Source organism: Hypomesus nipponensis, chromosome 18 (genome assembly GCF_054491055.1).
Source record: "Hypomesus nipponensis isolate SF chromosome 18, ASM5449105v1, whole genome shotgun sequence".
Lineage (NCBI taxonomy): Eukaryota > Metazoa > Chordata > Actinopteri > Osmeriformes > Osmeridae > Hypomesus > Hypomesus nipponensis.
In genome coordinates this window covers 9,921,791-9,935,000 of record NC_140378.1, presented here as the reverse complement: position 1 = coordinate 9,935,000, position 13,210 = coordinate 9,921,791, and the positions used below count along the sequence as shown (strand labels likewise).

General features: G+C 42.4%; 2 protein-coding genes across 2 annotated transcripts in view; one reads left to right on the top strand and one right to left on the bottom strand.

Moving 5' to 3' along the window:
* Positions 1-3,924, top strand: part of LOC146252012 (membrane-associated guanylate kinase, WW and PDZ domain-containing protein 1-like) — a 50,044-nt gene extending 46,120 nt beyond the window's left edge. The window contains exon 22 of the mRNA XM_084680194.1: positions 624-3,924. Coding sequence (XP_084536320.1) covers positions 624-1,762 — 1,139 coding nt within the window. The 3' untranslated portion in view covers positions 1,763-3,924. The remainder of the gene's footprint in view (positions 1-623) is intronic.
* Positions 3,925-5,982: 2,058 nt separating this feature from the next.
* Positions 5,983-7,455, bottom strand: LOC146252011 (rhodopsin). The gene has a single exon (XM_084681076.1). It carries the CDS (start codon positions 7,389-7,391, stop codon positions 6,327-6,329), a length of 1,065 nt encoding a protein of 354 aa, XP_084537202.1. The 5' UTR covers positions 7,392-7,455; the 3' UTR covers positions 5,983-6,326.
* Between the last annotated feature and the right edge of the window lie 5,755 nt (positions 7,456-13,210).

Below are 13,210 nucleotides of genomic sequence, written 5' to 3'. Positions count from 1 at the left end.
TTTGATTCATGTCACTGCTCATCACAAGCTCTTATAGTGACAGCTGTATGTTTCTGAATGAGCAAAGGTGTTGTTGTTGCTTTGTCAGGCTATATGTTGTTCTCTTTTCTTTGTTGACAAAGACAAAGGACAATGAGTTGTTTACCCTTCCAGCCTTTAATGATTTCTTAGGTGCTTGCTGTGTCATTAATAACCCTGACCCTCAACTTGCCTATATTATGTACCTGTTATTTGCGGCTACTGTACTATTTCAACCCATTGCTCCCATGGAATGATTAAAGAGTTTTTACTTCAATATTAGACATACTTTTATGTTAAAAGTATAACTGTTGTTACTGTGTAGCAGAACACTCTTCATTTATGTCAAGTGCTTTCCATTTGGATACATTCATGCTTATGTGCATGGTAATGCATGGTGTCCATCAAAAATCTCTGCATTGGCGTCTGACCAATACAGATACCAGCACCCACATGGAAGTGAACATGGAAACATGTTTTTTGTTGCAATTTAAATATTTCAATTGGATAGTCTATATGTAAACATATCATACAGTGGTACTGTATGTCATTCCAAACCCTTCATTAAACCCATATTGACTGTCTTCCACTTTGCTCTCCTTCAGACGGCAGCAATGACGGGCACTCTCCCACATCCGGGGCACAAAACACTGCGGAAGTGAGAACTCTGCCACCAAACAGCCGATATCACACCTCATCGGAGTTCAGTTATCCACCAGACCTTCACAAACCATCACGCCAGGAGGAATCTGCGCGGGGCAGAGACAGGGATGGGGCTGGGACAGCCAGGATGGACCAGCAGAGCCGGCACTTTACCCCCCATCACCATCACACCTGGAACAACAACCACAGCCACAGCCACACCACCCCCAGGCAGCACTCCCCAGACAACAGCCCCAGCAACAGCGGTGGGAGCAAGAAGACCCGTGGACGCAAAGTCAAGAAGTCTGAGTCTGAGAGCGGCATCTCCAAGCTCCTCAAGACTTTGAGGAAGGACAGCTCTGGGAAGAAAGCTGCAGCCGCAGCAGAGAAGGAGAGGGAGAGGGGCCGAGAGCTCTCCGCCAGCTCTACTCTGGACCACAGGTTTGGTCAACCACGTCGCGGTTCTCTCGACCGCTCCCCCACCCGCAAGCGCAACTCCTCCCCAGACCGCCGCCGTGCCAAGTCCATGGACCGCAGGGCAGAACGAGCGCAGCGTGACCGCACGCCCGAGAGGGATTGCGACGATGGCGGTTTCCTCAGTCACGCCGCCACGCCGGAGCGACCATACCATGAGCGCAGGCTCCTCAGAGAGCCTCCAACGCCGGGCCGAGTCTTCAGGGAGGCTGCCACACCAGAGCGACCCAACAACGGTGACGCCCTGTCCCACTCCAGGGGTCGCACGCCCGAAAGAAGCCTGAAGAACGGCAACCTCCTGAGAGACTCGTCTTCGGAGAGGGAGAGCAGGGACGGGAGGTATGGGGTGAATGGGACGCCAGAGAGACAATACAGGATGGAGAGGGACTCCTCCCCTGACAGCAGCTACAGCAGGGAGGATGTGAACTACGCAGCAGCGCCCAGACTGAAGGACTACTACAGCATGATGAAGAACAACGCAGCCTACAACAACGCAGGCCAGAACAACGCAGGCCACAACAATGCAGCCTACAACAACGCAGCACACAACAATGCAGTAGGCCCAAACCAACTGCCGGAGCCCAAGAGAAGGCTGTACAAAGAGAGCCCCAAGGACCTCAGCATCTGAAACAGAGTAGAGCAGAGGCTGAACTGTGCTGAGCCCCCCTCTCCACTCACTCCTCCATCTCTGGAGACTATTATGTACCATACACTGGACTTGGACTTCTGAGGAGCTACCGAACTCATGTGATTTATTTGATCGATTGGTTGATTGATTGATGATTTGACTTCTTGTGATCCCAGCCAGAGATTCATACAACAGCAGCAGTACAATATTTTTTTCAGTTCATACTGTTTGTATTTTTGTTTGTGTTCTATAGTTAATTTGAGCATAACAGAGGTTGTCGTACTCTAGTGAAAGTATGTGTACGTGCCTATATCATATCACAACTGATGTTTTAGCTTTTTCTGTAGGCAACTCTGACTCCACATATTTGTTCCCTCAGAGGTTTGAGAAATGCTTCCAACTGTGGTCAATGGTACTTCTTTTTAGGCTTGTTTTAAACTTGTTTTAGATGTTGTTTTCCACCCTTGACTTGCCCTCTAAGGCAGACGTATAGCACAAGATACAGGTAGCAGAAAGCTTAATGGCTGCAGTGTTTCATACTGTACCTAGGTGAATATTGTCCTGGACGAAGGCAAACCAAACATTTTAAAGTAAAGAATTATAATATATGATTTCATTTTCTTTTGCATGTGCTCTTTATTTATTTTATAATTGGCACATACCATAAGCAAGCTCTTTGCAAGCTTGGAAGGCCAACAAATTCCACCACATCCTCAAATTTAATTTCCTCAACTGCTGTTTCAGAAAACTGTAGTTTTACCTCCCCCTCTGGCCTAAGTTAAAACCTACTCAATGTCTAGCAACAAAGTGGAAAGGAGAAAAGGAGAAGTAAAGGATCATGAAAACACACATGCCCACAATGTTTCAGCTTTCTGTTCCTGCACGTCTAGCAATGAGGCCCTGAGACTGGTAACCTGGTCTCTCAGATAGAAGGGGACCTGCCTGCATGTGGGAGGAATGAGAACATTAGTTTGGAGTTGCAGGAAAGGGGTAGATACCCTTCACCTGAGCCATGTGTTACAATGCCAGGTTGGAGCACCTGCATGGGCCTCACAGAGGAGAATACCTGGAACATGTTTCAGTGCTAAAGAAGGTCAAACACCTGTCTGGAGACTGTAATGTTCCAATAGAACACCTAATTATAGCAACATGCTCTCATAAACTGTTATCTCTCTTTGTCCAAATTTGGGCGGCACTTCCTGGGTCCAAAAAATCGAGGTGATGTGATTGTGTAAGGAGGAGTCTTGGTGTAGGTAACAGATGGAATGTTCTGGTACAGAGGTCAACCAATCTGCCATCCTGAGCCATGCTGTCATGCCACTGGAGTCTGACTGACTGGAGTCTGACTGACTGGAATCTGACTGACTGGAGTCTGACTGCTGCTTCACAATGTGTTTTTGTGTGTATCTGTTTTATGTTTCACTAAACTAAAAAGATATTGGATGATCCACAACAAATGCATTGTTTCATCACTGTTGTCACCATGGTACTGTAAAGAAAAAACTGAGAATTTAAAAAAAGTTAAAAAATATGAAGTTAACCTGCTGGCCATCACTTGTACAGAATTTTACTATGTAACTAATAGGAACCTGTCAAGGAATAAAATGTTGCCTTTTTCTTGTACAAAAGAGAAATTTATGAGAAACCTCAGCAGTGAGGAATGTGATATTGTGTTTATATTTCTGAAATGGACCTGATGATTCATGGGAAATATGTTAATGTACTCTGAATCAGGTATGTAAAGAGGTTCCAAAATGAAGGACTGTATTTGGTCAATCAGAAGCTGTTTGTTGGTTTGAATATTTCTCTTGATGGTTAGCCTGCCTTTGTATTATAAAGCACTTGTATGCAGTCTGTGTTCTTTAAGCATTATTTCTTGCAATGTGCTCCAGACATAATGCTGTCTCTGTGTTGATAAAAGCAGTACATGTATATGGGCCAATCTTTTTATAAAACTATGCATATATAAATACTACATTGTTCATAGCTTTATTTGACCCATGAAGCTATACATAACATTAGTCTAAGTACAAGTAGATGTGGACTTATCCAGTAAAGCTTCTTTCCTTGAGATGGATCACAATGTATATGTAGCTATCAAAAGAAGTCTGTGAATGCTATTTTTATTATCAAATAAAGTTTTCCATACAAATTCATAAGAATTTTACATATTTCTGCACAGCTTTCTGTAACCAAATTGTCAGGAGATTTTTATTGAAGGGATTTATATTATCTTACCTAGTATAGTTGAATACAAATATTCAGTAAGTAGAGAATTATACCAATTAGAGAGTATTAGTGTTTATATGTGCATTTATACAGTTACAATGCAACAATACCTGAAGTTGCAGGTGTCTTACTCTGTGTTGTGGATGCTCAGCTCCAGAGCTCCACTCTGCTCAAGCTCACCCCAGGCTCACGACTGAATAATGGATGTGGTTCTTCCTTTTCTGGATGAAAGAAAGACATGATGCATATACATTAAAGACTTGAGACTTAAATACTTATATGTGCATACAATGACTGTCCACAGCCTCTGGAGGGGGAACAGGTTGTGCCCTTGAGAGAAGATGACATCACTAATGTCCATGAACAGACAATGTTGTGTGTGTTGGGGGGCAGGGAGGAGGGCGCCAACCGTGATGGGCAGTTGTCATGGAAACACACCGTTTCTGAGCCATGGAGTCAGACGAAGTCAGATGTAGACTCAGATTCCACAAGAAGGCGTGCATGAGGCAGGGATTTTTTTATTTGATGTTAGAGTAATTTAAAGATGGGAAGATTCATCAGCAACATCAACAAGCTTCTGTAGAGATCTGTGGAGGGGATATTTATAAATCTTTAAACTAATCAATTAATCATTGTGTGTATAATAGAGGACAGAGATGTACAAATATATATATATATATATATATATATATATATATATATATATATATATATATATATATATATATATATATATATATATATGTATATATACATACATATACAGTATATGGTATATGCCATTCACAAGAGCTCTATTGAAACTAGGAATCTGCCGGTGATGGTGCTGTCCTAATATACTAGGCTCCTATCTGTTTTTAGGCCAGTGACTGATCTGGGCTTGTTTTCCTCATCCTCTGGCCTGGTGCAGGATTGGAGTAGATCGCTTGGTGAGCGTATCTGTATTCCGCCAGAGATCCAATGGTACAAGGGTTGCTATAGCTACGCTCGAAGGTCATTATGGTAGAATTCTTGAGGTGTTTGTTTTGCTCCAGCTTGGCAGATATTTCTGCACAGCCGAGCACTGAGGAGGAAGAATCGCATGTCATCCCTTGAGTTCCTATCATTTATCACATGGGCTAAGCCCACAGAAAAGCCTTTTTACAGGGTGAAAAACATGAATATCTTAGCATTGTGATGATATAACAATCCTGTAAATATAGGATATTGCCTTCACCCTGTAGGAGAATATACATTTGGAACAGTGGATAATACTGATTGTTTTCTGAATTGACTTTGACAGTTTTGGGGGAAGCAACACAATAAATATATACGTAACCTTCGGAATGTCAACAGTAGGTTTACTGCAGTACATGTAGCAGTTTCCTCATTGTATTTAGTTTGATATAGTTTGCATGCAACCAGACCTTGGGTCTGAGAGACTATGTGTCTATGACATCAACACATTCAATCAAGTTGGGATCATATCAACGTCTGAGTCGATGTCATGTACAACAGCAGGTGACTGGGTACAGAAGCCAGTCCTCTTACTGTTTTCATGTATGTGTATCCCTCTGAGTCACAGCTCAGATTATCCATGTCATAATCCTTCAGTGTAACCATATCCTTAATGCAAGGTGACCTGTGATCAACCTAAGATTATAGATGGACCTTCACAATGTCTTTATGAAAGTTATAATCGCAATAAGATTTTAAAGTTAAATCAACACTGTATTATTGTCTGTATAGCACTATATGATAGTCATTTATTATAATGCAGGATCATTCAAATGTTTAAATTTTTTAACAAGCCCAATTATTTCAAACTATGCGGGACATCTCTGTGTGTGGTGAACCAGATGCACAAAGTATGATTTGATTGGATATCACATCAATTTAGCTATAGTCATGAATGCACACTCATTAGATCATTCACATTCACATATTAATTTGATTAAACATACTACATTCACTTTTTCACCCATTTAGAAAGTAAAACATGAACAGGAAGATTAATTTGCAAAGTGCGTTTTATTTTACGTTGCCTTGATTACATGCCTCTACATTCACAAATAAGCCAGTAACATATAGACTCCAACTGTAAAAGATCAAAGATATTTTGCTTTCGTTTCAGGAAAAAAAAACATCTTACACATCGTTACATTGGACTCTCTGTACATACAGAAACAACTTTTTCTTGGCCTGCCCTCTTCTGCAACTGTCATTAGGTTGAACCAACTGGTTTGTAAAAATACAAAAAGGAAGTTATTTCTGTAGACGATAGCCTTCAGTCGTTTCCCGGGGGAGCAGAAGTCTTCTTTGTGCACGCTGGATCGCGGGGTCCATGAGAGCCCATTTATGCTGGGGCCACGGAGCTGGAGGAAACGGAGGAGGCCTCGGTCTTGGAGGCTGTCGTGGACGCTCCCTCCTCTTCCTCGAAGGGGTTCTTTCCGCAGCACAGCGTGGTGATCATGCAGTGGCGGAACTGCTTGTTCATGCACACGTAGATGAGGGGGTTGTAGAGAGCGGAGCTCTTGGCAAAGAAGGCCGGGGCTGTCATGAAGACAGGGCCAAACTCGGTTCCCTGATTGCAGAAGATGTACCAGGCCACGCTGGCATAGGGCACCCAGCACACCAGGAAGGAGATCACCATCAGGATGACCATGCGGGTGACTTCCCTCTCAGCCCTCTGGGTGGTCTCAGACTCCTGCTGGGCAGCAGCTGCCTCTTTGACGGTGCACAGCAGACGGCCATAGCAGAAGGAGATGATAGTAATTGGAATCATGAAGTGGACGACGAACATGTAGATCACAAAGGACTCGTTGTTAAAGCCGGGGGCACGGGTGTAGTAGTCGATTCCGCATGAGCACTGCATGCCCTCTGGGATGTAGCGGGACCAGCCAAAGAGTGGGGGCACGGCACAGGCAGACGCCATCACCCAGCTGAATGCAACACCCATGATGGCGTGGTTCTCACCAAAGCGGAAGTTGCTCATAGGCTTGCAGACAACCACCCACCTCTCAATAGCCAGGACAACCAGGGACCACAGAGCAATCTCACCACCAAGGGTAGCACAAAATCCTTCGATGTTGCAGCCAGTCCTACCGAAGACGAAGTAGCCATTCAAGGATGTGTACAATGTGGTGGTGAAGCCACCAATCACCATGAAGAGATCGGCCACCGCCAGGTTCAGCAGGATGTAGTTTAGGGAGGTCCTCAGCTTCTTGTGCTCGATGGTGACGTACAGTGTCAGGAAGTTGATGGGGAAGCCGGTGAGGATGAGGAAGAACATGTAGCAGGCCAGCATAAAGTAAGCTGCCGGGCTGACAAGGTAGTACTGAGGGTATTCATAAGGATTCCTGACAATGCCAGAGGCATTTGACATAGGGACATAGAAAAAGGGTCCCTCCGTGCCGTTCATGGTTGCGGTCTTGCTGTTGCGATCAGCCCTTCGGTGGTGGTGTTTTGTCTGGCTGGACAGGAGAGAGATGGAGAGGCACCTTGCTACGAATGAACTCAGGTGGCCAGGCTCTGGCTTTTAAAGGCATACCTTGGATTAATACTTTCCAAATCCGTCAGCATAAAGAGATTTAGGCCATGGTTAATATGTAATCCAGCCAACAACTGCAATCATAACTGGCCACTCATCAAGATATTAAGGTTACACCTGATCATACCTATGAGAGGCCTACATGATGACTGCTTAGTCTAGAGTGTGATTAGAACTAAGTGACACTAGTCTAAGTATCTGAACTGAAGATTTGGGGAAAACTCGACTATTAAAATGGCCCGGGATAATCTTAAACATTTGTGATTATCTGACAAGACTTGGGAGAGAGCTGATATTATTCACCTGCTGTTTTGTATTTCCTAATGTTACTACCATTGAAAAAATAAATGCTTTTATACGCCATAATTAACCTAGAATTGCATGGATGATCTGTGCAATATAAGATGTAGAGAAAAGGAAAGAGCAAATTCTGGAGGATGTGATAGCATTCATCTGTGATATAATACCTATAAATATTTTAAACATGGATATGAATTTAGAAAACATAAATTGAAAGGTTTGTTTATGAATGACATTCCGAAGAGTTTTTGTTTTCTGATACATGATTTAAGAGCTGTCTTATAAATTAAAACTACTGTCACCAACTGCAGAACTCCAGTGTTTACTAAATCTATAATTTGGCATGAGTTACCGTAATTTGAGAAACCTGATTTACGATAAAAATACAGGGGGAACACAGCGTTGACGTAGGCCAATTCCTAACCTTGCAACGCTCAATGTCAAAATCTGTTATCCATTGCTGTGTGAAAAATATTTGATTGTATTTGAACATGAATGGCAGTGAATGAGAGCAGGGGACTAGACGGTTTGTACACTTGTGTTGCAATGAGCAGAGAGCTCAGCACTTTCCTAATGGGTGCTGTATTAAAGGGATTTGGAGCTTATGGATGTGTTACTCTCACAGGTCTGTAATGGGTTTAGAGTTATACAGGTCTTAACTGGTGGTCACCCTCACAATCAGAACTGTGAACAATGTTAACATGCAAGTCTCTTTCTTATACTTAAATACTTTTTTCAATGTCATTGTGCTGACATGTTTTACTTGGACAGTATCCTTAGGTAAGGTTACAATACATCCTATCTGCAATTTATGAAAACATGTAACAGACTGACAGAGCTGCCAACTCTCACGGTTTTGCTGTGTGACACACGCATTTCAACCATTTCTCACGCCCTCACGCTCTCACGCCACACCTTGTATATTTCACGCTGAAAAGGCAACGCCAAACAAGTAGCCAAGCAAACGTTGTAAACAGTAATGGACGACGCACAGGTTAACCGAGTGAACAACATTGACGCGCAAACAGCCGTGTAAACTCGCCTTTGGGGGGGGGGGTGAAGCTTGCAAAAGGTCGCCCCGGGGGTAGGGGGTGCTACCAAATCTCACGGTTTTTTGAAAAGTTGGCAGCCCTGGGCTAATCCTCTGAAATGCACAGAATGGTCAAGTAAAACAGTGACCAAGAAGTGCTTGTGTCCAACCCAAAGGCCATTTAGCAGGCTTACTGAGCCAATCTACATTACTGAGTTTTCACTTTAGACTTAGTTGTTGCCACTGCTAGGCTAACTACAATTCCACAGTAAATTGGTACACATTATTTGGATGTTAACCCTGCCCTCTGGTGGGCAGGAACTTATATGACCATCTCCACATTGGTTAATGTTTTATTTTCATTTAAAAAAAATTGTTATGTTATCTTGGCAGATGTTTGTGTTGTCAAAATCAAGGCCTACAGAGCTTTTACACGAGCAAAAACCATTTTCACAATTCAATCACAATTCATCGCGCAATTAGGTTGGCCCTCTTGTTTTATGAGGGTTTGACATTATGTTCCACTTTGGACAACTCTATTGCAAACTGTGCAATGGGGTGCAATGGGGTCGTGACTCGTGAGACATTGTAAGGTAGCAGAGATGTGTAGCCTACATTTTGGGGCAATGAATACTATCCAACGCACACTGAATTTGATGTAAACAACGATTCAATTAGTAGTAGCCTACATCAACAGCGATATAAATAATATTTCCACTTTCCAAATACCATAACCAATACCAAATATCCAAGATACCCCAACCAGAAAATATGTCTGCTAAATACTTAGTGGGGGACAGAACTTGCCTGGGGCGGAGAGGGTGGGTGACAACAGAGGACGCAGGCGGATATGGAGTGATGAAGATTAATTCGTTTGTACGCTGTGTAAATGATTTCCCGATTCTAAAATATTACAGTTACAGCTTGTCATGATTCAACAGAGGTGAGGATTTAGCCTTTTTCCAGACTTCTGAAATCAGTTCCTTGGATGTGGGCAGTTCTACCCAAAGTGACAGCATTTTCTAACACGTCCAGTTAGATCACCACAATATACTTTGGGAGCGAGAGCACGTCCGTGATGTGGTCAAGAAAAAGACAGTCAAGCGTATTGGTAAGTTTAATAGCCTACATTCCTACTTCAGATGGACTTCGCAAGGTTATATTATAATTATGATCATATCATAATTTTATCGTGCGCACCATTGACTTTACGAAGCTACAATGCGTAGATGAAAAACCGGGGTTAAACTAATAATTGACTACTCTTTACCTACCCTGATTGGGAAACAAATATTGTATTTATTTTATTAAATTCCATTAACCATTATTTATCTATTCTGTTTAAATGATTCCAAAACTATTTGGGATTCAAGACTGCGTCTCTTACAAAGTTATAGTTCTGTCACGCAGTCCATGTTTGCTATGCCTTCCCGTTGAATTCAGTAGTTCCATTATGTTCGGTAGGTCAATCAAGAACATTTTCAAATTAAATTTGTACAACATTGTTTCACATACAGTAGGTCTTTATGAAAATGAGTTATTGATGAAATAATGTATTCATTTTTTTTTTTTACATTTTGACAAAAAGAGGCAGTACAAAATGACAAAATCAACATAAAAAATATTTTTTAAACCCTTTATCCCTCCATTATTATCTACTTAACCCCCATGTTACCCTTATCCCTACTACCCTGCATGATTTGTTAGAATATAAAATTGTTAAATGATTGGTAAACTTATTTGTCTGTTTGATATCTGTTGATATCTCAGATGTTCATGCTCTCATCTTCCTTCTTCACCTCTTTGTCCTCCCCTTACGTCTGCAGCTCCTGGATGCAGCACACAGGGGCCAGCCTTGTAGTGTGTGTGGGGACCAGTGTCCAGGATTCGCTCTGCACAGATGGAGGTATGGCTATACGGGACATTTCCAATTTTAATGTTCAGGTCAAGCAACCCACAAAAAGCAACTCTCCATCCTCCTAACAGATGGGATACTCTGAGAGGTTTCAGAAGTACTATGACAGAAGTGTTTACTTGTTTCTATGATGTGAATCATCTGCTAAAACTGTTTGTGGGCGATTGCGCACACAGATTAGCTGACATGGTTACGCAGTGTCTGTGCAATTGGTTCAGTATCACAAGTATAGATTTACAAGAATCACTGATCATTCAAGTAATTTCCAGAAACTCTACAGTGCTTCTCTAGGAGCCTCCTCATCAGTGCTTTTAGTTCACCTAGGAAAACTTGACTGAACACCGTTGACACTGCTGCACTCTCTTTCAGAAATGACTTGATGGGGGTCAGTATGTACCCTCAAGGGCAAAGACAGCCCATTTGCAAATCAGGTTAACTTAATGTCAAGTCGTGTGGAATATTGACTGCTTATGTGGGCCTCTGACTCTGTAGCCTACTACAGGCCTGGTGTTGAATTAACATGAATAACACATTCAGGATACATAAAGGTTCCTAAGGCTAGTCTGATCAGATAAGACTTACAGTACAGGTGTTTTATGGGTTATTTATGTTCACACAGCACAGCCATTTGTTTTGTTAAGCAGCTTCGACGTACATTATAGCCCACAGAAAGACTAGCAGTATGAGTAAGCTGTCTTTGTTTTCTAGAGTTCATTGTTGTGAACTGCCTTTACTCCCTAGAGATGCAGATGCCTGCTTTGCTTGGAAAACCTATACCTTTCACAGGAAAATGACTTAAAACAACACAATCCCTATAATCCAATTTTGTGATGAGAAAACAGAAAATGTTTTGATGAGTTCAATCGACATGTTCTCCATCTTGATGTCTATTGTCACATAATTTTTTGAGCACCCACCTGTTTCAGTTGGACTGACTAACTCTTCAATTCTTCTCTGGATTCCTCTTCACATGCTCTGACACCAGAGACGTCCCTTTTGAGAGGCTCCTTGAATGCAACTCTGAACAGGCTTTAGAGTAAAGGCAGCACCATGCCTGTGCTCCCTAGGGAACATCCAGAGCATAAGAGCCACAGTGTCTGCTCTCTGAATGGTTCTCCTGACTCAGACGCTAGCGGTGCGTGGCGTCTGTGTGTGTCACAGTGCAGTGAATAGAGACCGGTACCCAGGCTGTTGGTGATGATGATTGGGGAACAAGATGGATGTTTTGGTCTCTTCAGGAGGAAAGGACGAGAGACCTCAAGGAGTGTGTGGAAGGAGGGAGGTGGGGTAAAGAGTGCCATGGGGAATCTGAGGTCTTAGTAGAGCAGTCATGGTGAGAAGACAAGAGGAGAAGTATGGATGGAAAGAATGATGACTCTTCTAAAGGGACAAGAAGACACAGAATAGGACTGAATTCAACCATGGTGTCCAGACTCCTGGTAGTCTGACTATCTTCAACTGACATTGTTACTGTGAGTCAGAAGCGGAGCCAAAGGAGTGACCTGTCTTTTCCTTTTGGGATGATATTGCAGTATATTTTACTTGCATATTTGATGTTTCATATCTGTTTTCTTCACATTTGTGTTTATGAAAACATAAAACACAGCGAAATAGTGTGTGGTCTATAAGTCTCTAGTGATATTACAGCTCCAAATGTTTTGGAAGGACACATACATCATATTTTATTTTGGAGACCCATTACCCGATATGTCCAGGGGGGTATTCCAGAAAGCAAGTCATGCGACATACCCAGGTAAGTTAACTCCTCATATGACACCCAGCGTTGTAGCAACATTGCCAGTAGGTTGCTGCAACATTGTGAATCAGCTGCTGGGTTAATTTACCTGGTTATGTTGCATAACATTTTTCTGGAATACCCCCCTGGAGCAAGTTCTATGTTGTTCATGGCAAGAATATACAGTCTTGTATACAGTCAGTATTGTCTATCAAGTATTTGTTCTGTCCATCTCTTCTTATTTTCCTCTACCTTGTGAAGTCCAGGGCTCACATACACAACTGTTCACCTCATTTGCATATCATATTTGCCAGAGGACAAATCAGTGGGCAGAGTGCGGCGCTCTCTCACCCAGCCCACGAGAACTCTCTCGCTGAGTGGCCAGTAACCAGGAAGGAACACTATGACACGGACTTGGAACATTGCACATTCCACACTTCGTCTCTCATGAATGTCAGTTGGTTTGTTGTTGATCAAATTTGGCCCTCAATAATGGACTGTGTTGTAGGCCTATGTCAATCAACTATGATTGCTTGAAAGTGTGACTTTGAGGCTTGAATCTGGTGTCCTAGGGTCCTTAAAAACCTGATTTTGATATTGATATTATATGATAGTGTGCATAATATGTTATGCATTAACACAAGATGCAGGGAATAAGGTACTTTGAAGAAATATGATTGTGTTTTCTCATCCGGACATATTGTGTCACT

What these genes read in the sequence shown, in the direction of transcription:
- LOC146252011 (XM_084681076.1), bottom strand. Translation starts at nt 7,391, where the DNA reads ATGAACGGCACGGAGGGACCCTTTTTCTATGTCCCTATGTCAAATGCC.